The sequence below is a fragment of the Schistocerca cancellata genome, chromosome 5 (assembly GCF_023864275.1).
Source record: "Schistocerca cancellata isolate TAMUIC-IGC-003103 chromosome 5, iqSchCanc2.1, whole genome shotgun sequence".
NCBI lineage: Eukaryota > Metazoa > Arthropoda > Insecta > Orthoptera > Acrididae > Schistocerca > Schistocerca cancellata.
This window is the reverse complement of record NC_064630.1, coordinates 275,014,732-275,041,089: the sequence shown is the minus strand read 5'-3', so window position 1 is coordinate 275,041,089 and position 26,358 is coordinate 275,014,732. Positions and strand designations below refer to the sequence as shown.

The window sequence follows — 26,358 nt, the reverse complement described above, 5'->3', positions numbered from 1 at the left end:
ATGAACACTATATTAATTCTGGTATTGAAAAACTTGTGATAAATAATTACTACTTAGCTAGATCAATCTGTAGAAAATATCAAGAAAAAGGTGGTGCTGGCATCTGAGTAAAAAACAATGTGAAATGCAGAGCATGTGATGTGCAGAATTATTGTTTGGAACAACATTTGGAAGTGTGCCATAGAAAAAAAAAAAAAAGACAATGCCTCGGACATTACAAACTATCGTCCTATCTTTCTTCTGACCGCAATTTCTAAAATCCTTAAAAAATTAATTTATACCAGGATAGTCAATCATCTACAAACTCTCCAGTAATCAGCAAAAACCATTTTGGATTCAGAGAAGGTATCTCCACAACCAAAGCTATATTTTCATTTACCAATAACCTTCTGGAATGCCCTGACTAGAAGACATTGCCTGTTGGCATATTTTGTGACCTGTCTGGGGCCTTTGACTGTGTCGATCTCAGAATACTTATAGAAAAAGCATGCCACTATGGAATCTGAGGACAAATGGGCAACTGGCTCAAATCCTATCTATGGTACAGACAACAGAAAATGTTAGATGGTAACAATATGCAGATAGAAGAGGTAGAGTTCCACTGGGGGACAGAACAAGGTTTTGTCCTGGGTTCCCTGCTATTTCTCATGTACAGTAAAACCCTGTATTTACATTCCTGTATTTTATGTTTTCCCACTTTTTATGATCATTTTCGTCAGTCCCAACAGAAGTCCTATTCTCTAAATACACTACTTTCCCATGTTACAAATTTCCCACATATTAAGTTTTCTTTGACATTATCATGACCTTTAACACTGAATTTCATACAGAGCTCTGCAAGAAGTGCATCATATTCCTGCTCAAAATCAGCCTTGGAACAAAGCAGAAAACACACTCTATACGCAAAGTTACTAATCACATAATGTAGCATTAGCATGGTAAGCAAGATTTTCATTGTCAGCGTGTTTGGTCATGGCCACCTGTATTAAAGGTTTGCAATGTATGGAAGGCTGGGAAGGTATATTGAGTCACTGCCTCAATGATAAGCACAGATCTGATGAGAGTGACTCTAATAGCAACCTACCTTCCACTCACTATGGTGTATTACAACAGCTTTAATTTAACTTCATAGTCATTTATATGAATAAACACTGCTTTTGAAAATGGCTTTCATGAATCATTGTTACTACTGTGTGAAATACACTATTCCATACTAGGTGTATAGTATTTGGGTGGTACAACCTAATGGCAGACATGAGTGATATGAAGACAGTTTCCACCCTCTGTATCACCCAGTACGTCCCAGAACTGAGTGATCTCCCAGTAAGCAACAAGATGTAGATTTCGTGGCTATTGTTCTCTGCCTGTAAAGATTGCCAGTTTTGTTGTTTAAATCACAATTGTGTTATAACTTTCATTTACTACAATTTTATAATGATTATCAATAAGAAGTCTGACATTGTAACATGAATATCTTTTTAATGTGGTTTCGTGGAAGACTTTTGCTTTCGTGTTTTGTTTACACTACCAGGCATGATCGATATGTGCGTGTTTGTGTGTGCCAGTACTCAGACACTGCCTTTGTGATTATCACGAAGGCACTGGCCGAGTGCTCACACCCACACAAAAATGCGTTTCCATCATTTACATTGTTTTAATTTCATAATTTGAACAATATGAAGAGACTGAAAATAAGAGGAATTTATTCATTTTCACTCACTGTGTTTCCTGTGCCCTCCTTTATCTTACACTTTCCTGCACTTTACACTTTTTTGGGTCAGTCCACTGAAAAGTGTAAAAAGGAGAGTTTTACTGTATATTAATGACCCACTTCTGTTCCCAAACAAAGCAAGCAACATGACACAAGTATTGTGACAGACAGGTAAAACATCCACCAACCTAAATGCCAATCAAATACTCGCAGATGTTCTGAATTGGTTCACAGCAAATTCTCAGTCAAAAAACCTCAGAAAAATCAATTACATTTATTTCCATTCTGATCACGAAAGCCCACAGGAAATAAACTTTGCACATGAGAGCAAGCATATACAGAGGGTACACTGTTCAAAATTCATAGGCATCCATATAGACAACAAGCTTAAGTGGAAACACCACATACACCAAACCATGAAAAGGCTAAGCTCAGCAACATTTGCTATCCAGACAATTGCCAAAACTGGGGACATCAGTGACTCAAAATCTACCAAATTTGGCTACTTTCATTCACTTATGTGTCATGGAATAATCTTTGGACCAATTCACCACTGTAGAAAAAAGTTTTTGCACCTCAGAAAACGGTCATCCAAATTTTGTGTGGAATGTTTCCAAGAACATCATGTCATAATATTTTTAAGCAAATAGGGATACAAACCACTACCCCACATATCTCTTACAATCATGAGATTGATGCTTCCAGTCCTTCTCAGTATGAAATGAACAAGTCATACCATCATCGTAACACGAGAGGGAAATGTTACATACACTGTGACTTGATAAACTTGTCTATGGTGCAAAAAGGTGTAAAGTACACAAGCACAAAAAGCATCAATGCACTGCCAAGTAATATTAAATTCTATGAGGTAACAATATATTATTTAAAAGTAAGGTAAAGGAGTTCTTGCTTCAAAAAAAGTTTCTATTCTCTAGATGCATTCTTTAGCAGAGATGTGTAACATTATTTCCCCTGTAATTCTGTGTATACCTTCTGTAATGTATCTTGCTGCTTTAAATACATTAATTTATGTTCTCCAAGTTAAGAGATGGCCTTTCTTTCCTTAATAAAGAACTGTTTAGTTAATATCTGGAAATTGTATCTTAACCTCTGTTCGTGAGTATAATTAGAACTTAATGATTGTGCTTTTCTATTACTATTATTTTCTAAGTTTTATTCTAAATCTTTGTTTGTGGTCCTTAATGATACAAACATAATAATGAATTACATTTTTTAATTCTTGAGATGATTTGTCTAAGATGAATTAATTGTTTAATTTTTTCTTTATTTTTTTCTCAACTGGCTGAACAGTTGGTTATTATTTTCATTTGTTTTATTATTCAAAATTCTGTAAAAATAATTTTTATTCAAGATTTTCTTTTGAAGATAAGGACTTTCTCAACATCTATGTGTTACTACGCAGAAATAGATCCAGGGAAACATACCGCAATAAATAAAAGACAGCTTATGTGTTTTAATTTTGGTAGAAAGAGGAACCCATTATTTTCTGCCAAAAATGTGAAAGGAATGCCTTTGGATAAGGCAGAACATTTACTGAGTTATAGATTTTAAGTGGATTATCAAGCCCTCATGTCTTTCCATGCAATTTATAGAGGTTATAACCTTAAATCATAGAATATAATTTTAATGGTTGCTGGGGTAGATACAGCATATTTCAAATTTCCACATACATGTTAACATAAAATGAAAAAGCAAACTGATGCTGCACAGTGTAACTACTCTGTCTAACTACCAGTTACACGAAAAAATTATATATGAAAATTAGCGAATGAGATTTAAAATCTTGAAATCATTTGAATAAGAATATCCTAACAGTGGTTTTGGGAACATCATTCTCTGTCCTCCCATCTAGTTTTCTGAATAATGAGTTACCAATATCTTAGTCTGCTGAAAAATGAGTTACCAATATCTTCTACTGTGACTGCATACTAACCTTAATCAATTTCATTACACTTTCAACTATATACAGTGCTGATATTAGAGCTGCAAATATTTCCTCGGTGAATCTTGTGAAGAGTTTTACCATAACACTTCCTTCAAAGGCAACAACGACCAAGGCAATGACTGTTAGCCAGAATCCAATATATACCCTCACTGTGAGGAATTCAAGGCCATTTGTCTCACAGAACTGTTGAAAAATTAATAATGTATTATTCAAAAATGAATTATTTGTATGTGAAGAAAACAATTTTGATAATAAATACCATTTTTGTGGAAAGGATGAAAGATTGTTACATTTCAATGCACAGATGACAGTTACATCATGATGACTTGCACAGTGGAAGAAATTGTACTTTCAGTGGTAAATTTTTTTAGAATATTGCATCTTTCAGAACACTATTGTAAACTTCAACTTATTTCCATATATTAATATTTAATGTATAAAAAGGAAAATAGTATGTAGAAAATTATTAAATTCACAAAGAGACAAACCACTTGTGTAGGACTTGCCTTCAGCAGATGCAACTCATGGTACAGTTCATACAAAAAACATAAAAATAAATAACAGCACTCCTGGCTTACAGAATAATAGTCTCCCTCCTCATGGAGAAAAAGAGTAAATGCTTCGAGTAGTTTGGGCAGAGAAGAGAAGAGGAGGAAATATCACAAAGGATAAGCAAATGAAGCACAGGCATCAGATTTCACTCAGTCAAACAGCAGGCAAGAGGATACTCCTACAAAAATCCCTCTTAAACAAGGATCTAAATGACTTTCCACACTCTCCCCTCTTTCCAAACAAATTCCTCTTTTCTCTCCATGAAGACAGACTTAACAGTTCTGCGAAGTATGACAGCCAAATTTAACTCAATTGTAATGGGAATTGCATCTCCCAAAGATGAGTACTGGCCAGCCTGTCTGTCTCTTTGAGAATTTAATTACTGATGTTTACCGTATGGTTTCCCGAAGTTCTTCCCAAACATATGACTGCTTTGGTACTTCCCCCTTGGTGTCTCCTAACCACTCTCAAATCATCAACAAACAACACTGCTGTCATCCTCTCTCCTATTTCACTTACCACTTGTAGCCACCCTGTATTCTCTCCTCTCACTCTCAGTGCCATATGCTTTCTCTGATTCCAGTACATCTCTCCCATACTCATGTTGATGTTCCAGAAAGCTGTTTTGCTGCAAGTATGAAATCTACAGTGCATCTGACTGGGCTGAAACCATGCTATTCTTCTCTCAGCTGCTTTTCCACCATTCTCCAGAATATTTTCAAAAGTTTTCACTCAGTGTCACATAAGAGTAATGACCCTAAAGTTTTTAAAAAAATTCTTTGAGCTTCCCATTTCCCGGCCATGCAGAGTCCTCATTACCATACAATCAATACATCCTTGCCTCTTCTGCTGCTCTGGCGATTTCAACATTTAGTTCATCCAACTCCAATGCCGCTCCTCCTTTCATGTTCTTTAATGCCTCCATCCACTTCTATCTACATTAGATCATTTGCCATTTTTTGTTCACCTTTTCTCTCTTTCATATTCCTGCCTTCTTCCAATACTCAGCAAATCATCAAAATATGCACTCCACAGTTCTGTGAGGTCATACTCCTCCTCTACTTCTTTCCTGTAAACTATTCTTACATTCTCTGAAATTCTTTATTTATTTCTGATTGTTCCATGGACCATGGAATATTTTCTTATTTCCTTTGGTATTCTGTTCCACCATTATTGGCCATTTTTCCACCCACTTTCTCTTTTACTCAGTTACCACTTTTAGTGACTTCTTCTTTCCCACTTTATGTTGCTCCTTTGCCTCTATTGTTCTATGTTGAATTAATACTCAAAATGACTTAGTTTTACTTAAATATACTTCTTTAGCTTCAGAATTCCACAAAGAAGGTTTTTCCTTGTACCTCATCCTTTACCACTTCTTCCACCCACTCCTTTACCATGTGCTCTTAGAACTCCATAATTCTTTCGTAGTTTGTAGCTCACCCAGCAGAAATTTGTTTCTTATCTTCCGCTCATATTGTTCTCCTAACTATGCTTCTTTTACTTTCCAGGCTCTTAGTCACCTCTATTGATCCTCTGTTTCTTTTCTCTCCTTCGTATCTCTGATATACATTACTAACATCCAATATGCATTACCAAGTCGTTGGTGGTATTACATTCATATATGCTATGTTTCTCATCATTACCTGTCTTGCTAACATAAAATCGACTATCAACTTTTTAAGCTGTGCAAGAGTATAGCCTAAAATGTAATGGAAAGAAGTGTGAACAGGTGGACACAACATGGAAAAAGGACAGACGTGTGGTAAACATGAGACTGGGCGGGGAGTCGCTGTAAGTGAGGAAGGTTCCAAGTGTCTGTGTAGCATAATACAGGAAAATAGGAGAAATGACAAATAGATAAGCAAAAGTGCAAGGCAAGTTAACAGCTTTAAGAGGAATGATATGGAATAAAGAAGTTACCCAGAAAAGTAAGAGGTGGTATACAAGACATATTATGTGGCAACTGTCTTGTTTGCTGCAGAAACTGGAACATGAAAACAAGAGGTAAAAGTAAGATAGAATCAAATGAAATGAAGTTCTTGACAAGTTTAACAGATGTAACAAAAACTGAAAAGATGAGAAATAAAGGTGTTAGGGAGATAAAACATATGATACGCATGCAAGATAAGATCGGGATATGAGCATGTGAAGAGAATGGACGAAAGGAGGGTACCTAACTAAGAAGTCACAAGAGATGGTGGTAGAAGGCATGATACCAATTGGAAGGTCACGAGACAAGCTGCTAAAAGGAGCTGAAGAAAGCATTCGGTAGAGAGGAGAAGATTTGGCATTGAGTAATGATAGAAAAGTGGTGAGAAAGCTAAAGAAGATGGTGAGATTTGTACTCCACGCAGATCCTACTAGAGATGGGAAACTGTACAACAGGACAATGACTGTATCAACAAAGACACTAGGAGAACTTGTATGTCAATTAGAACTTGTTACTGGCGGGAAACTGTAAACGATGAAAGTGACTATATGCCTTCATAATCAAGGGATGATCAAAAAGTTTCCATTCAAAGGCCATACAGTCAATAATCAGTATGCCAATCAGGCAAAATGACCTTGAGCATTGAAGCAATCATCTCACCGACACACCAGGTTGAGATACCTGTTTGGTAAAACATTGTGTCCTGCTGCATGAAGAACTCCATAGCTGTCTGTTGCACATCCTCACCTAACAGGAATTGTTGGCCCTTCAAGGCCCCTTTAAGGGACTGAAGGTGTGATAATTACATGGGGAGTGCATGGTACTACAGGGTGGTGCTTCAGTGTCTCCCAGTTGAGTTGGCATAACTTCTGTGTTATAACATTTGCAATATGGGGATGTGCATTACCAGGAAGCAGCAGCACCCGTTTTGGGGGGGAGGGGGGGTTTCGACAGACAAGCTGCCCCCTAGACATTCTTCATTCTCCAATGGATGCCTACCAGTGAAACTTCCTGGCAGATTAAAACTGTGTGCCGGACCGAGACTCGAACTTGGGACCTTCGTCTTTTGCGGGCAAGTGCTCTACCAACTGAGCTACCCAAGCATGACTCCCGCCCCGTCCTCACAGCTTTACTTCTGCCAGTACCTTGTCTCCTACCTTTCAAACTTTACAGAAGCTCTTCTGCGAACCATGCAGAACTAGCACTCCTGAAAGAAAGGATATTGCGAAGACATGGCTTAGCCACAGCCTGGGGGATGCTTGCAGAGTGAGATTTTTACTCTGCAGTGGAGTGTGCGCTGATATGAAACTTCCTGGCAGATTAAAACTGTGTACCGGACCGAGACTCGAACTCGGGACCTTTGCCTTTCGCGGGCAAGTGCTCTACCAACTGAGCTAGCTACCCAAGCACAACTCACGTCCCATCCTCACAGCTTTACTTCTGCCAGTACCTTGTCTCCTACCTTCCAAACTTAACAGAAGCTCTCCTGTGAACCTTGCAGAACTAGCACTCCTGAAAGAAAGGATATCCTTTCTTTCAGGAGTGCTAGTTCTGCAAGGTTCACAGGAGAGCTTCTGTAAAGTTTGGAAGGTAGGAGACGAGGTACTGGCAGAAGTAAAGCCGTGAGGACGGGGTGTGAGTCATGCTTGGGTAGCTCAGTTGGTAGAGCACTTGCCCGCGAAAGGCAAAGATCCTTTCTTTCAGGAGTGCTAGTTCTGCAAGGTACACAGGAGAACTTCTGTAAAGTTTGGGAGGTAGGAGACGAGGTACTGACAGAAGTAAAGCTGTGAGGACGGGGTGTGAGTTGTGCTTGGGTAGCTCAGTTGGTAGAGCACTTGCCCACGAAAGGCATAGGTCCCAAGTTCGAGTCTCGATCCGGCACACAGTTTTAATCTGCCAGGAAGTTTCATATCAGCGCACACTCCGCTGCAGGGTGAAAATCTCATTCTGGATGCCTACCAATGTTTGCCCTTCAGCAGCCAAGAAGAGAAGAATAGCTCATTGGTCATGTTTGGACGCATTTGGCAATAACGTCAACATAGTTTACATTTCCACATTGCAAAGACATGAATGCCCCACTAATCCCTTACTTACATGTTGGTGGGTGGTTATATAGCCACATCAGAGTCCCACTGAGTTAGTCCCATGCATGCATACAGGAATAAATCAAAAGTGTAATAAGTGAATATTCTCTCTCCACAGAATGACCACAGCACATGTACTTTTGTTAAATGTTTTTTTATTGCCACTGTAACTTGCGATGAGGTTTATACCTCGAAATATGTTGCATCATTAAATAAATCACATAGTTAACAAATTTTGTGATTCATAGTGGTCTCTGAAAAATCTTTTCATGTTTTTGAAACAGTCACAGTCAATTAACAGTCAATGTGGCTTCAAATTGTAACTCCAGGTTGTAAAATCAAAAATATCAGGAAAACGATAGATTGCTACTCACTGTAGAGATGACATGTTGAGTTGTAGACAGGCACAACAAAAAGACTGTTACACATTTAGCAAATGAAAACACTCAAGAAAACACACCTCATGCACACACAACTGCCATCTCTTACAGTTTGAACTGGTCTGAGCTGCCAGAGATGGCAGTCGTGTGTGTGAGATGTGATTGCTGTGTGAATTATTCAAGCACAACTTCAAGTATCACTAGTTAATTTTTTATGTAAAAAATATGTATGTAATATTCTGGTACATAAAACTATTTGGATACAGTAACTTACACTGTATAAACTCTCATCAAACAACAGCAGAGGTCCAGTTGTTCCTACAACTATAAGTGGCTGGCCTGATAGCAAGGCAAAAAATATTCCTGCAGCTGATGTTGCTATTAAAGTTTCAGAAATTCCAATCAAATTATTTGTTTTATCAGCTGCAACAGAAGATAAAGATCGAGTAGTATAGTTTACATACCAATATAGTGGCACATTAATTATATAAATTATTTGACTACCACTAGTGTCCATTTTCTAAACAAAAAAGTCCGCAAAATAATATAATACGCTGACCACTACAAGACCAATGTTATGACTTTGAATTGAAAGTAAAATCTTAACATATTTATCCAAATAAAAAAAAATTTTGCTGGATTATGTAATCTTGTAGTAAATTACTTAGAATTTGCTATGGATATGCATGAGAATGTGTGATTACGAACATGCAGTGACGTCACATAAGGATAACGAACTGTAGTGACAGACACACTTGGTGAAGTTTCTGTATTGTTGTAATGTTAGCAACATAATGTGAACAAAAAAGAAATATATTAAAGTTACAACCTTTTTTTTTACAATCAGAGACAATAAATTCTAATCGGATGAGGATGTAATAATAATAACAAATCATATTTGTAGAATAAAATATTTTTTTTGGGAGCTAGATGGAAGAGGAGTGATATGTTATCAGCCATGATACAGAGCTATCGAAAACAGCAGGGCAATGAACAGTGTTTAAATTAAGCAAGACGGCATGGTGGAGTTTTTCAATACAGCCCTCTGCATTCATATGCCATCCACAGAGTAGAGATACATTACTGTCATAATGTTTTATTTTGCGAATAGACTTCAGATAATCAAAGGTCTTGGCAGGGTCACAGAAAATACTAATAGCAGTACTCAACTACTTTAATGGTACTTCACAGAAGTCAACTAAGAGTTGTAAGAGACAGGAAGAATTTTCTCAGTCTTATACAAAGATGCTTGCATATCAGGAATTATGAAAAGTTAGCAACAGCCAATCATCAGCATGAAACAGGTCACCTGTTAAATGTAATAGACGACGAGTTGGAAATCCTGCACATGGAAAAGACAGAAAAAAAAACTAGACTTGTTGAGAGAGTTAGAATCCTTCATTCACGAGAAAAAATTCAATAATATTTTAATACACCAGAATGAGACTTTTAACACCTCTTGGATTTATATTAATGCAAATAAATAGTTATAAGTATTTTGTATTATGTGGAAATATAGCTAGAGGTTGGCCAAATAACAGCTTTGTAAACATAAACACAAGTTGTGCATACACATTGGTACCTTGTGCATAACAACTTACAACAACCTCCAGACACCAGGAGAATTGTCAAGTGGATATTTTTGGTACCTACACTTGTAGAAGAGAACATGGCCTTATGGCCTACTGCATTGTTGTGGTGTCTGAAGTAGACAATTGTATGTGAGACATGGAGCTATATTTTGTTTGCTGAATGCCGCATACTTGTCTGAAGTAGACAATTGTATGTGAGACATGGAGCTATATTTTGTTTGGTGAATGCCGCATACTTGACGATGAAAGCATTTTTTTTTTTTCTTGAAACACTTACAATACTTGAATTGTATCAAGTACTGTTAAAGTGGTTGCATGTAAATAATTATTACTGGTAAAGTCTAATAAGTGCTGCTTGACATAACAGAAATTGATAAATTTAATCTACTAACAGGCTATTGTTCTAACCTTGAACACAATAAAGACCCACTCATGCGAGACTAACTATTTATAAAGTCATAGTGTGGCAATGAAAGTACAATACAGTTTAGAGTACATACACAAGACTGCAGTCTGCAGCTGGTATATGACTGTATGAGAAGCATTTGACTACCAGGAGCTGCCTACTCTTGGCTGTAGGAAATAGAGGTGCCAGGTCAAGATTGGTGGGCCAGGGAAGCCGAACGCTGCACACTACTCAAATGTGTGCGCGCATCAACAAGTGTCATGGTAGTGGTGGCAAAGGGACAGTAATGTGTAGGTTCTACCCACATCATCCTTCTTCACCAACATCACAGCCTTCTCTAAGTGCTGTGACCAAGGGACCAAGGGATCTGCAGTGTCATAGGCAGGTGGCGCCTGAGTCACAGTAAGGGGTGCCTGCATTGGCATGAGAGTTGCCTGTAGGTGCACTGATACAGCCCCTGGGTCCCCTCCCACAAGAGCGAGCACCGTATGGGCATCAAGAGACCAGGCTGTATCGTCTTTGTAGGGCTGGTCAACTGGCAGAGCAACCGAAGGCCACATCGGGAGGGCGTGTGGCCTGGCAGAATGGCCAGGATAGAAATGAATCTTGGAATTATATCTCAACAAAAATAAGCTCCAATGTGAAAGGGGGTGACTAGCTTTGTCAGATAAAGTAGCTGAAGATTAAACAGAGAAACTAAAGGTTTATGATCTATAACTAAGCAGAATTTGTATGGTATAAAAATACATGAATTTCTTTTAAGGCATAAACAATCACAATGGCTTATTTTTTCACTTGTGAGTAGTGCTGCTGTGCTGCGCTGACCATTCTGGACACAAAAGCAATAGGACACTCACAGTCATCTGCATTACTATGGGTCAGAACTGGCCCCACCCCATACTGGGACACATCTGTGGCCCAGGCTAAATTCTACCTGTTTGGTAGGCTGTATGGCAAGGTGCAGAACATAATTTCATAATTTGTTTTTGAGGTGCCACAAACATATGCTCACAGGACGATAACCACTCGAAAGGATCAGTTTTATGAAGCAACTGGTGCAGAGGGTGAGCCAGAGAGGACGCACATAGAGTGAACCTGTGATAGTATGCTGTTTTAGCAAGAACAACTGTAGTTCCTGCAAACTGGCTGGACAAGGGAAAGCCGTAATAGTGGTGACATGTTGTTCCAGGGGTCAAAAACCTCCCTGTAAATGACTGAGATACACAACAGAGGGTTAAAAATTGTGAATTAGTAAGATTGAACTTAATGTCAGCAGTTTGCAAAGCAGTTAAGAGAGAACGGAGGCTACTTAAGTGTTCTTTCATCATAGTGTCTGCTAGTACAATATGATCAAGATAATTGATCCAGCTACGAAAATCTGCCGTTAAGTTGCTCCACAAAGTGTTGTAAGATAGCCAGAGCACTAGCCACTCCAACCATTAAATGTTGATACTGATAAAGACTGAAAGGGGGGTTCACTACAAGCAAATGTTTCACTGCATTGTCTAATAGAACCTGCAGGCAGGCATCAACATAGTCAATTTTGGAAAAGAATTGTCCCTTGGCCAATACTGCAAGTAATTCATCAGCACGAGGCAGAGGGTATGTGTAAATAACAGAAGTGTATTTAAAGTAACTTTAATATACCTAAAAACAAAGATGATGTGACTTACCAAATGAAAGTGCTGGCAGGTCGACAGACACACAAACGAACACAAACATACACACAAAATTCAAGCTCATCAGGAAAGAGGGAAGGAGAGGGAAAGACGAAAGGATGTGGGTTTTAAGGGAGAGGGTAAGGAGTCATTCCAGTCCCGGGAGCGGAAAGACTTACCTTAGGGGGAAAAAAGGACGGGTATACACTCGCACACACACACATATCCATCCACACATATACAGACACAAGCAGACATATTTAAAGACAAAGTAACTTTAAAGTCTCCAAAAAGTTGCAGCTGACCTATTGGTTTTTTTACAAGCACTAATGGCATAATGTAGCCCACTTACTTGTTGAGATCAAGTGAATGGTGCCTAGTGATGTCAATCGATCCTATTCGGACTTAACTTGCTCATGCACAAGCTGTGGCATGCCCAAGAAAAACATGGTCAAGCCAAAGGTTTGAGTGTGATACAGGTATGCACTGTAATCTCTTTCTCACACCTTAATCCCTCAGAAAACACAATGAATCTATTATTTTATAAGTTGGACTACTATAGCCAGAATTCCACTAGGTGAATAAAATCTTGCACACTGGCAGTAAATAAATACTTTTATTAAGAAGTCATTACAAATTTGGCATCAGCAGAGATGCATCTTCAGGTGGTCTGTACAAAAATTAAAACATTACAGATTTACAATTGTTTTAAAATAGATGTGTACTACCACAAAGCACCATACATCAATGAGAGCTGAGTACTCACAGGTTTCTTGAACAGTAGTAACATGGGAAAGTGATTGCTTAGAGCATAAGTATAATAAAGCCTTGAATGTCTTACCATGCCATAGACAGCATAAAAGTGTGCATGGTGCCAGCATAAACTGTACTGATGGGTCAGTATTAAGAGCCACATGTACGGGATGGTACTAGTACTTTTTAATAAAAGTATTTTAACAGCTAATGTGGAAGATTTTAATAAAAGTATTGTAACAGCCAGTGTAGGAGATTTTATTCTCAATGTATCTAGGATATGATAAAGAACCTCATCTGATACAAGATGCACAGTGCCACTAATAGAAAATTCAAAAGCAACAAATGTGTCTAACCCAAACAAATTTTCAGTCTGTGGATCATTAACAACCGAATGTGTAACAGGGCGGACTACAAACTTGAAAGCCGTAGTGACAGTAAATTGACCAAAAAAAGGGATATGCCATTTATTGTTCAGGGGATAGGCCAAATAATGTGAACATCTGTACTTACTTGGGAATGGTTTATTAATAAGGGGTTGGATCCCCATTTGCCCGTGATACAGCTCTGATTCATCTTGGAATACTGGCACCAATTGTTTAGTTTCCAGTGGAATGTTATGCCACTCTTTAATCAGAACCTCTTCTAACTCTTGTAGTGATGAGAGAGGCAGAACTCTGCACCAGAGTCAGTGCTCCAATAACGCCCACAAGGGTTTGATATTGTTCAAGTGTGGGGACTGTGCTGACCAGGGAAGATGCTGTAATTCAGGTTGCTTGCTCCTCATACTGTGATTGTACTGTCCTGGCTGTGTGAATGGGTGCATTATTCTCCCGAACAACATTTGAATCATGATGTGCACCTGATCACGTAAAATGTTCACATAATTGTTGGCTGTAGCACGGCCTTTGAGAGTAATGATGGGAACAGCAGAATACCATGATATGACTGCCCACACCACCGCATTTCCACCTCCATTGTAGGTTTCTTTTGGTGTTCTCCAGATGTAAACCTGGCCCGATGTTGGAAAAACGAAAATGACTCATCGGATCGTATGACGCTTTTTCACTGATCAGCCACCCAAGATTTATGCTCCTGATACCATGTTTTACAATTCTTTGTGTTGGTTTTAATTCCTAAAGGTTTCTGCATAGCAGCTCGTCCATGAATATTCATTTTATGGAGTTCTTGGCAGACAATGTTGATAGGAAGGATCTTGAAGATGGCTGCTGAGCTCTGCAGTCACTTTAGACACTGTAGTTTTGTGTTGTTTTAACACAATTCATGTTAGCATATGACTATCTCTTCATTTAGTTTCAATTTGCACCCACTATTATGTTTACATGATAATGCCCTTCCATGTTTTGTGTAGGCTGTCATGACTGTCGAAACACTTGATCTTGGAACATTCAGTAAGTGGGCTGTCTTGGTTACTGAAGCTCCAGCTAATTGGGTCCCCACAATCTGCCCTCTTTGGAACTCTGTTACTTCTTTCATTGGGCTTTGACCTTGGCCTCTGAAGGCAAATACAAAGTGTGCACTACTCATAAACAACCTGCACTGATGCCTAGTCTGTACAGAACATGTACTGTCGAACACGACACATGCCTTACCTGCATTGTTGACCATCAAACATAACTATCCCATTACTATCACTGTTCAGATTATTTTGCATATCCTCTGTATCTTACCAGATGACATTTGAAGGGATTCTATGGCGGGATGCCTAGCCACGCGTATGTTTGAGAGCTTAGGAGTGAAACAGACCCTTTGGTGTCCACCTGTATCGATAACAGTTTTTTCAGCACATACACTAAAATAAGGAGCTTATTCAGACCTGTAGACAATGATGAAATAGAGTGAATATCAATACCACTTGTTCTGAAGAAGGCTAGAACAACAAACTGATGCAATGTGGCCTTTCTTGTGACACTTGTAGCACAATGTCACTGCCTAAGGCATACACCTCTCTCATGTTGCACAAAGTAAGAGTGGCATGACGGAACTGCTGCACTGTGCCCTTGTTGTTGTTGTCAATATGTGTGTCCATTGCAGCTAGATATTCTGGTTTCTCCTCTTCCCTTGCGATCTTGTTGCTATATTATGATGTGGTCGACTATGAATGACAGCGACATTGCCCCAGATGTGGGAGATTTCAAAGGACTGAACAATGCTTAAGACTTCTTCAAAAGAGTGAACAATGCTTAAGACTTCTTCCAAGGATGGATCCTCACATTATAGGGCTTTCTGAAGAACTTCTTCATCAGATTTTAGGTGGATGATTGCATCTCTAACTATGGAGTCTGTGTACAATTCTTTGAAGGTTTTAGTAATACAGCAACTCTTACAGCTCAAACCCTGCAGCTCCACTGTCCAGCTTGCAGCGCTGTTGAAATTCAACACAAGTGGCACTTAAATGGGAATGCTTGCGACAGTAAGAAAGCAACAAACTACACATTTCATCAAAAGAGAGTGAGACCAGTTCCTGCAAGGGGGCTAAATGACACAACGACTGGTACATGAGAGGAGGAATCCATGATACAAACTAAGCCTTACATGTTTCTCTGTCCATCACCCTTAATGCAACAAAGTGCTGGCAGAGCATTTTTCATAAGCCTCCCAATCTACAGCAGGGTCGTCATACAGCAGAAATGGCGGTGGGTATACCTGAGATGGTGGAGCCTGAACAGTCAACACAGCTACATGTTTTTCCAAGGCAGCTGTAACAAGTTACTGCTGCTGGATAAGTGATTGAAGTACCACTTCCACAGATAAGGTATATGAAAAAACTATCACTGAAATAGAGCATACAAAAGTTCTACCTGTTATCACTTTTGCTCTAACTCCAAACACAAACAGAGATCCTGTAGTAAAAAACTAACTATTTATTAAGTCATGGCATCACAGCATAAGTACAATATACTTTAGAGAAAATACACAAGACTGCCAGATGGAGCCAGCTATATAAGAAGCATTAGCCCACCAGGAGCCAGTAGCTACTGGTTGCAGGCGACACTGGTGCCTGACCAAGGTCAGCGGCCTCTGGTGGGGGCCCAGAGCAGCTGAATGGTGAACTACTCAAATGTGTGCACGTATCGATATGCGCCGTGGTAGAGGTGGTAGATTTGCAGGTTACTACAGATATAGTGTCTTGGTTAACACTGCTAGGATCTCAATTGCTGGAGCAAAAATGGTTTCACTGTAAAGAATGTTTTTTGGCAACCAAGATAAGAGGCAATTAACAAGTTGTGCTAAGCAAAGGAAGATGATGTTCTATTGAATGTTTTCTTGACAATTTTTCAAAGCAATTGGAGTACCAGAACAAGTGTTTAATTGTAAGTTACCTAATTATCTCTATTTTTTTTAAATGGATGTTACTTTCATATACACACATCAAAAAAAGATAGACGTTGACTGTGGATATTGTATCACAGACACAGTCCATTTGACTGTTCAGAGCTGTCACTAAACCCACCCAAAGATGTAAACAACCATGCATGAGCAGCACCTATTAGATGGAGGGAGTCCAACAGACAATCAGTTCCAGTCATTCCATCAGGAAGGAGGTACATGGCTCATGGTGTCTGTAATTCAACTATCCCTAGAAGGTCAATGCTGCAGTTCAATTGCGTCGCATTGTTACTTTGTGCCTGGAAAGGCTCTCAACGAGGGAAATGTCCAGGCATCTTGGAGAGAACCAAAGTGATGTTGTTCGGACATGGAGAAGATACAGAGAGACACGAACTGTGGTGACATGCGACGCTCAGGCCGCCCAAGGGCTACTACTGCAGTGGATGACCTCTATCTATGGATTATAGCTCGGAGGAACACTGACAACAATGCCACCATGTTGAATAATGCTTTTTCGTGTAGCCACAGGATGTCGTGTTATGACTCCAATTGTGCGCAATAGGCTGCATGATATGCATCTTCACTCCTGATGTCCATGGTGAGGTCCATCTTTGCAACCACGACACTATGCAATGCGATACAGATGTGCCCAACAACATGCCAAATCAACAGCTCAGGTTTGCCATCACATTCTCTTCAACAATGAGTGTTGCATATGCCTTCAACCAGACAATCGTTGGAGACATGTTTGGAAGCAACCCAGTCAGGCTGACTGCCTTAGGCAAACTATACAGCGAGTGCAGCAAGGTGGAGGTTCCCTGATATTTTTCGGTGACATTATGTGGGGCCGATGTACGCCACTGGTGGTCATTAAAGGTGCCATAATGGCTGTATGATACATGAATGCTATCCTCTGACTGATAGTGTAACCAAATTGGGAGCATTTTGGCGAGGCATTCGCCTCCATGGATGACAATTTGCGGCCCCATCATGCACATCTTGTGAATGACTTCCTTCAGGATAACGACACTGCTCAACTAGAATGGTCAGCATGTTCTCCAGACTTGAACCCTATCAAACAGCCTGGGATAGATTGAAAAGGGCTGTTTATGGACGACATGACCCACCAACCATTCTGAGGGATCTAAGCCGAATTGCCATTGGGGAGTGGGACAATCTGGACTAACAGTGCCTTGACGGGGTGTATACGCGGAGAAGGAAACTGGTGGTCATGGAAGGTGCCATAATGGCTGTATGATACATGAATGCTATCCTCTGACTGATAGTGTAACCATATTGGGAGCATTTTGGCGAGGCATTCGCCTCCATGGACGACAATTCGCGGCCCCATCATGCACATCTTGTGAATGACTTCCTTCAGGATAACGACATTGCTCAACTAGAATGGTCAGCATGTTCTCCAGACTTGAACCCTATCAAACAGCCTGGGATAGATTGAAAAGGGCTGTTTATGGACGACATGACCCACCAACCATTCTGAGGGATCTAAGCAGAATTGCCATTGGGGAGTGGGACAATCTGGACTAACAGTGCCTTGACGGGGTGTATACGCGGAGAAGGAAAAAATTCCCGGATTTTTGGACTTTTCCTGGGTTTCCCAGGTGAAAGTACGCCTTTTCTGTGTTATATGACAGTATACTTTTCGTTGGAACTGTAAAACTTATCAATCCTTTGAATGGCTATGGTTTTATACAGTGGTGTAGAATATCCTAGCACTTTAGAAAACAAAACTCAGGGGAAAAACACGTTTTGGAAAGATCTTTGATGTGCAGTAATATGCATGCTGCATATTTTTGTATTATTTAAATTCGATTTCTATTAAACACCGCATGTTACTTTCTGAAGCATCAAATTCGAGATTGCGATGCACCTTTGTAAGCCAGTCATAGCTCATCTCACATGATCTCGCCAGCCAATGACAGCGTGTATTCAGAGCATAGGACAAGTGATGTAGTCAGCCAATAGCAACATCACTGTCAAGTAGCGCAAACACACAGAAAGGAAAAGTTATGGTTTAAATTAATATACGTAGTGTTGCTACAAGAACAGCAAAGCTTTCACATATAATATTGGTCTTGAAGATTAATAAGCTGCAAGAGAAGCTAACCTTTCACATATAATGTTGATCTTTTTTGCGCTTGTTATACTTTAAGATACTTCACACAAATGTACCAGTAAAAATTTTAATAATGACATAAATGTCTGATCTTCTTCTAAATGGCTCATCATCAAAGAGTTGATTTTTAAAAGAGAGTCAAATGCTCTCTGATTTAAGAAATTCATTGTACATTCTTGCACACATTTCATCATGCACAAAAGAAAATTTACTTTGAAAGTAACACTTTTCAAACCACCATTCGCAGCATTTTCCCGCGACCTGTTAGAAACCGGTTTGTTCCCTCACTTGTCAGAGTGCCCGATAGCTGTAACTGGGCTTGTGCAGCTACGATGATGTAGGAAGCCTGTATTTTCATATGTATAAAACATTAAAAGATCTTCTAGTATGTCATAAAAGAAATAAGACATCAGAGGATACTCCAAGAGCATCGGAATTTTGCGAACCAAACTAAAATGCATGAATTGGCTTAAAGTGCACATTTGTATGTCCAGATTCTCAATGAAGTAGGCCTCGACAATGAAGTAGGCTTTTCAGTGTGCTTTTTGGGATGTAAATTTTCCTCGAGCACCAGTATTGTATTATCTCATGTTTGGTTCTTTATTATGGCATACCACCATACGTACTAGAAGCTGAAAATGTGCACTTGAAATGCTGCGAACAGTTGAAATTAGCCACCACCACCACCACCACCACCACCACCACTACCAACACCCCCCCACCCCCACCCCCACATGCGAGCGTTTTGAGAAAGGACTTTTGAAAAATATGTTCATTTTGTAACACACATCTTTCTGAAGCATCTGATGCATAAAACATATATGTATGAGGATATGTAAGACATGTTATTTTGTATTAGGTGTGCCAAAGTGCAGCACCATGCCCCTTCACAGAGTATTATTCTACTGCATGTCACTATTTCGTTCTGTGGAATTCAAACGTGTATATTTTGTAATGAATGCCATCAAACTATATTCAGGACAGGTCTGACATCCTACCCCTCTTTAAAAAAAACTTGCAATTAATACTTTCAAAAGGTTCAAATGGCTCTGAGCACTATAGGACTTAACTTCTAAGGCCATAAGTCCCCTAGAACTTAGAACTACCTAAACCTAACTAACCTAAGGACATCACACACATCCAAGCCCGAGGCACGATTCGAACCTGCGACTGTAGCGGTCGTGCAGTTCCAGACTGTAGCACCTAGAACCACTCGGCCACCCCGCCCAGTGCAATTAATACTGGATGAGATGATTTGTAACTGGGAGAACAACAACTCTTCAGAAAATTTGCAATCGTTATTGCCTATTAGCTAATAACTTGCTGTTTTTTGTGACATAAAATTAAATATAGGATACATACAACCAGTAAAGACAAGAAACATGCAATACAATACACATTTCTTCAATCCTTAGGTCCTAGCTATTTTTTCTCTCTATCTTGCTACAACTTTACATGGTGTGCTTTCCTTTCTGCAAAAGAATCTATTACCTCATCAAAGCTTCTCAAATGTTTTGCTACATGAAAAATTGAAATGTCATTATCTAATACTGAAAAAGCTGTTAATACAAATAGTATCCACGATTGGTGTGGTTTCTCGATCTGATTATGTCTATTTTGTCACTGTCTGCTAGATAAAACGAAATAGGCCTTTCTAATACTGCAGCCATTGTAACATACATAAAATTAACGAGACTGTTTTGGCACAAATGGTCATTTTTATAACACGACAGAATATGAGTCACAAAGTGCCAATATAAAATGCCCACCCCCCTCCCTTCCTGCTCCCTAGATCCAGGCCTGCTGCACATGGGTGCATCTGGCAGCTTGGGTAGGCTAGTAAAATTTTTCCGGGTAGCATCTGGCTGTTTGCTGCTACTGCTTGTACAGCTAACAGCCACACTTCTGTACCCAGAAGCGGGAGAAGGTACTACTCATACAGCGCACGCACATGAGCCCGTTCGCAACTGCTACAATCAACCTAAGGTAAACAGTTGTGATGTCATGCTCATTGGAGGCAGTTTGTTGTTACGAAGCATTGCACAATCATTCTAAAGCCTTCAACACGTTTTGCTGATGGCAGACGCTTGTATGAGAACTGTTTTGTTGTATATGAGCTTTTCCTTTGCAACTTAAGTTTTATTTTTATTTTTTCTCTCATTCACGTTTTATTGCTGCAGTATTATTCTGCACTAGTGGGATACAGTAATATCCTTTGTTAGAATATCGGTTCTTACCAGCCAAAATTACAAAAATTTAACTGAAAACTAAAACAATGAAAAATTCCTGGAATTTCCTGGTTTTCTCCCGGATGAAAAAATTCCCGGAATTTCCTGGTTTTCTCTCGGATGAAAAAATTCCCGGGTTTTTCCCGGATCTCCTGGTCGTCCCAGGTTGTATACACGCTGCTTGATGAACTTGTGGATAGTATGCCACAACGAATACAGGCATGCATCAATGCAAGAGGACATGCTACTGGGTATTAGAGGTACCAGTGTGTACAGCAATCTAGAACACCAACTCTGAAGGTTTCACTGTATGGTGGTACAAAATACAATGTGTGGTTTTCATGAGCAATAAAAATGGCAGAAATAATATTTGGTTGATCTCTATTCCAATTTTCTGTACAGGTTCTAGAACTGTCGGAATTGAGGTGATGCAAAACCTTTTTTGATGAGTGTATTTAAAACTATTAAGAAAAATGCTTCAAGTAGTAAAATAATTGTATAAATAGCTCAAGGAGATGAATGAGTAGGGATATCCTATCATATCAGAACAAGATTTTATGAATCAGAATATACTACCTTCCTTTGTCATAAAATCATTTTTTAAATTTGTTATCAAATGAGTGTATTTAAATAATGTCCATTGGTGACGTCCAATGTGGCTACTGTAGCAAATAGTAAATACACTGCATCCTGATTTTGTTGATAGTTATTTAATTCAATGTTTACTGCCATTATTTTGAGGTAATTATTCTGGAAACTCAGTATTTTTCCTCCTAGTTTAATGAGATTCCATATTCCCTGGCAAATACAAAACACTGTAATGCCAGATCATACATTTAATTCCACATCTGTTTGCTTAATTGGAGAACACAACTGAAAATGCTGTACTTGTATAATGGGCATTCAAATGAAACCTGAACACAAGTGTAAAATAACGGTAATGATTTTATTAACTCAAAAATCTAGTTATACACAGTACAGATACTGAAAAGTAGTCATCAAAACTGTTGGCACATTTATCCTACTGCAACACTAGCTGATTGATTTCATCCTTGAAGAAGCTAGTAGGTTGCTGTTGGATCCAGGCCTGGGCCCAGTCACACACTTTGTTGTCTGTTGTGAACTGATGTCTGCAAATAGCTTCTTTTAGAGGTCCAAACACATGGCGAAAGGTCAGAACTGTACTGTTCCAGTTTTTCCCACCAAAACTGCTGCAAAGTCATCTTCACCACTCTGTCCATGTGTGGGCGGGCATTATCATGCAGGAGGATAACGCCATTGGACAACATGCCTCGGTGTTTTGACTTGATGGCTCATCTAACGTTCTGTAAAGTGGCTTGATAACACTGGGCATTGATGGTGGCTCCACATTCCAAGAACTCGACAAGCAGTGTGCCAATGTGGTCTAAAAAGAAGATCATGACCTTACCAGAACTGGTGTGCACGGCCTTAGATTTCTTTGGTGTTAGTGAAGTCACATGTTTCTACTGCTTGCTCAGACACTTGCTTTCCAGTTCAAAATGGTGACACCATGTTTCGTTACCTGTGACAATATGCAACCTAAGGCATATTCCTCCTCATGATAACATTGCAGATGACTCAAAGAATGTGCCATCCGAGTACTGCGTTGTTCGGTGGTCAGTTGGTGGGGAACCACCCTGCCGCCGTTGGATAAGCAGCTGCAGCAGCAAGTCGTATACTCTTAGCTCACTTATTTGTTACATAGTTTAATTCTTAATTTCTTTGCGTGTTTTTGGTATTTGCATTGTTTAATTCATAAATTTCGGGTGTATTATAGTATTTGAGAGTTGTAGCATCTCGTTTTAGTAACTGAATAGTGTAAAATCGCGTAGTCTCCTTCCGCCGCCGAGCAGTGTGTCAGCAGTGCGCAAGTAGCAGCATTACTGCATTTACTAGGCAATCTTTTATTTTAATAACCGTTTAAATTTTGTGTAATTGTTTGTGCTCTCTGTAGATTAGTTTAGACGTTCTTTGCACAACAGTTTTTAGCATGGATAGGGACTGCAACAACTGCGTTCAGATGAAGGCTGAGGTGGCATTCCTTCGCTCCCAGCTTGAGGCAGTGTTGGCTTCGGTCACACAGCTTGAGGCTGTTGCCAATGGGCATCACTGTGGGGGTCCGGATGGGGGTTTGTCGGGGATGGCCAGCTCGTCCCACACATCCCCCGATCGGACTACGACTGTGGCTGCCCGGGATACTGCCCACATTGAGGCTGATCCCTCACCTGTGGTAAAGTGGGAGGTCGTCTCGAGGTGTGGCAGGGGGCAAAAGATATTCCGGAGGGCTGAACGGAAGGCCTCTCCAGTTTGTCTGATGAACCAGTTTCAGGCTCTGTCTCAGGCTGATACTGATCTTCGGCCGGACATGGCTGCTTGTCCTGTTCCAGAGGTTGCCCCTCAGTCTGCAAGATCCAGGCGGTCGCAGAGGGTGGGCTTACTGGTAGTTGGGAGCTCTAACGTCAGGCGCGTAATGGGGCCCCTTAGGGATATGGCAGCAAGAGAGGGGAAGAAAACCAATGTGCACTCCATGTACATACCGGGGGAGTCATTCCAAGTGTGGAAAGGGTCCTTCCGGATGCCATGAAGGGTACAGGGTGCACCCATCTGCAGGTGGTCGCTCATGTCGGCACCAATGATGTGTGTCGCTATGGACTGGAGGAAATCCTCTCTGGCTTCCGGCGGCTATCTGATTTGGTGAAGACTGCCAGTCTCGCTAGCGGGATGAAAGCAGAGCTCACCATCTGCAGCATTGTCGACAGGACTGACTGCGGACCTTTGGTACAGAGCCGAGTGGAGGGTCTGAATCAGAGGCTGAGACGGTTCTGCGACCGTGTGGGCTGCAGATTCCTCGACTTGCGCCATAGAGTGGTGGGATTTCAGGTTCCGCTGGATAGGTCAGGAGTCCACTACACGCAGCACTGGATAGGTCAGGAGTCCACTACACGCAGCAAGCGGCTAAACGGGTAGCAGGGGTTGTGTGGCGTGGACTGGGTGGCTTTTTAGGTTAGATGGCCTCGGGCAAGTACAGGAAGGGCAACAGGACATGCGGGGGCCAAGCAGCAATCGGTATGTAATTGTAAACTGTCGAAGCTGCATTGGTAAAGTACCGGAATTTCAAGTGCTGATAGAAAGCACCGAAGCTGAAATCGTTAGAGGTACAGAAAGCTGGCCGAAGCCAGAGATAAATTCTGCCAAAATTTTTACAAAGACGCAGACGGTGTTTAGAAAGGAAAGATTGCATGCAACCAGTGGTGGCGTGTTTGTCGCTGTTAGTAGTAGTTTATCCTGTAGTGAATTAGAAGTGGATAGTTCCTGTGAATTATTATGGGTGGAGATTACACTCAACAACTGAGCTAGGTTAATAGTTGGCTCCTTTTACCGACCTCCCGACTCAGCAACATTAGTGGCAGAACAACTGAGAGAAAATTTGGAATACATTTCACAAAAATTTTCTCAGCGTGTTATAGTCTTAGGTGGAGATTTCAATTTACCAGATATAGACTAGGACACTCAGATGTTTAGGATGGGTGGTAGGGACAGAGCATCGAGTGACATTATACTGAGTGCACTACCCGAAAATTACCTCGAGCAATTAAACAGAGAACCGACTCGTGGAGATAACATCTTGGACCTACTGACAACAAACAGACCCGAACTTTTCGACTCTGTAACTGCAGAACAGGGAATCAGTGATCATAAGGCCGTTGCAGCATCCCTGAATATGGAAGTTAATAGGGATATAAAAAAAGGTAGGAAGGTTTATCTGTTTAGCAAGACTAATAGAAGGCAGATTTCAGACTACCTAACAGATCAAAACGAAAATTTCTGTTCCGACACTGACAATGTTGAGTGTTTATGGAAAAAGTTCAAGGCAATCATCAAATGCGTTTTAGACAGGTGCGTGCTGAGTAAAACTGTGAGGGACAGGAAAAACCCACTGTGGTTCAACAACAAAGTTAGGAAACTACTGCAAAAGTAAAGAGAGCTTCACTGCAAATTTAAACGCAGCCAAAACCTCTCAGACAAACAGAAGCTAAACGATGTCAATGTTAGCGTAAGGAAGGCTATGCGTGAAGCGTTCAGTGAATTCAAAAGTAAAGTTCTATGTACCGACTTGACAGAAAATCCTAGGAAGTTCTGGTCTTACATTAAGTCAGTAAGGGGATCGAAACAGCATATACAGACACCCTGGGATGATAATGGCATTGAAACAGAGGATGACATGCGTAAAGCTGAAATACTAAACACCTTTTTCCAAAGCTGTTTCACAGAGGAAGACCGCACTGCAGTTCCTTCTCTAAATCCTCGCACAAACGAAAAAATGGCTGACATTGAAATAAGTGTCCAAGGAATAGAAAAGCAACTGGAATCACTCAACAGCGGAAAGTCCACTGGACCTGACAGGATACCAATTCGATTCTACACAGAGTACATGAAAGAACTTGCCCCCCTTCTAACAGCCGTGTACCGCAAGTCTCTAGAGGAACGGAAGGTTCTAAATGATTGGAAAAGAGCACAGGTAGTCCCAGTCTTCAAGAAAGGTCATTGAGCAGATGCGCAAAACTATAGACCTATATCTCTAACGTCGATCAGATGTAGAATGTTTTTTGCTCACGTATCATGTCATTTTTGGAAATCCAGAATCTACTCTGTAGGAATCAACATGGATTCTGGAAACAGCGATCGTGTGAGACCCAACTCGCTTTATTTGTTCATGAGACCCAGAAAATATTAGATACAGACTCCAGGTCAATGCTATTTTCCTTGACTTCCAGAAGGCGTTTGATACAATTCCCCACTATCGCCTGATAAACAAAGTAAGAGCCTACAGAATATCAGACCAGCTGTGTGGCTGGATTGAAGAGTTTTTAGCAAACAGAACACAGCATGTTGTTATCAATGGAGAGACGTCTACAGACATTAAAGTAACCTCTGGTGTGCCACAGGGGAGTGTTATGGGACCATTACTTTTCACAATATATATAATTGACATAGTAGATAGTGTCGGAAGTTCCATGCGGCTTTTCGCGGATGCTGCTGCAATATACAGAGAAGTTGCAGCATTCGAAAATTGTAGCGAAATGCAGGAAAATCTGCAGCGGATAGGCACTTGGTGCAGGGAGCGGCAACTGACCCTTAACATAGACAAATGTAATGTATTGCAAATACATAGAAAGAAGGATCCTTTATTGTATGATTATATGATAGCGGAACAAACACTGGTAGCAGTTACTTCTGTAAAATATCTGGGAGTATGAGTATGCATGCGGAACGATTTGAAGTGGAATGATCATATAAAATTAATTGTTGGTAAGGTGGGTACCAGGTTGAGAATCATTGGGAGAGTCCTTAGAAAATGTAGTCCATCAACAAAGGAGGTGGCTTATAAAACACTTGTTCGACCTATACTTGAGTATTGCTCATTAGTGTGGGATCCGTACCAGATCGGGTTGACGGAGGAGATAGAGAAGATCCAAAGAAGAGCGGCGCGTTTCGTCACAGGGTTATTTGGTAACCGTGATAGCGTTACGGAGATGTTTAGCAAACTCAAGTGGCAGACTCTGCGAGAGAGGCGCTCTGCATCGCAGT

At 40.3% G+C, this 26,358-nt stretch overlaps 1 protein-coding gene across 2 annotated transcripts in view; it reads right to left on the bottom strand.

Moving 5' to 3' along the window:
• Positions 1–26,358, bottom strand: part of LOC126187587 (band 3 anion transport protein) — a 588,329-nt gene that overhangs the window by 73,079 nt on the left and 488,892 nt on the right. For both annotated transcript variants that reach the window (XM_049928766.1, XM_049928767.1), the window contains 2 exons: positions 8,898–9,046; positions 3,666–3,860 (listed from right to left, as the gene is read on the bottom strand). In XM_049928766.1, the coding sequence (XP_049784723.1) occupies positions 3,666–3,860; positions 8,898–9,046 (344 nt within the window). The remainder of the gene's footprint in view (positions 1–3,665; positions 3,861–8,897; positions 9,047–26,358) is intronic.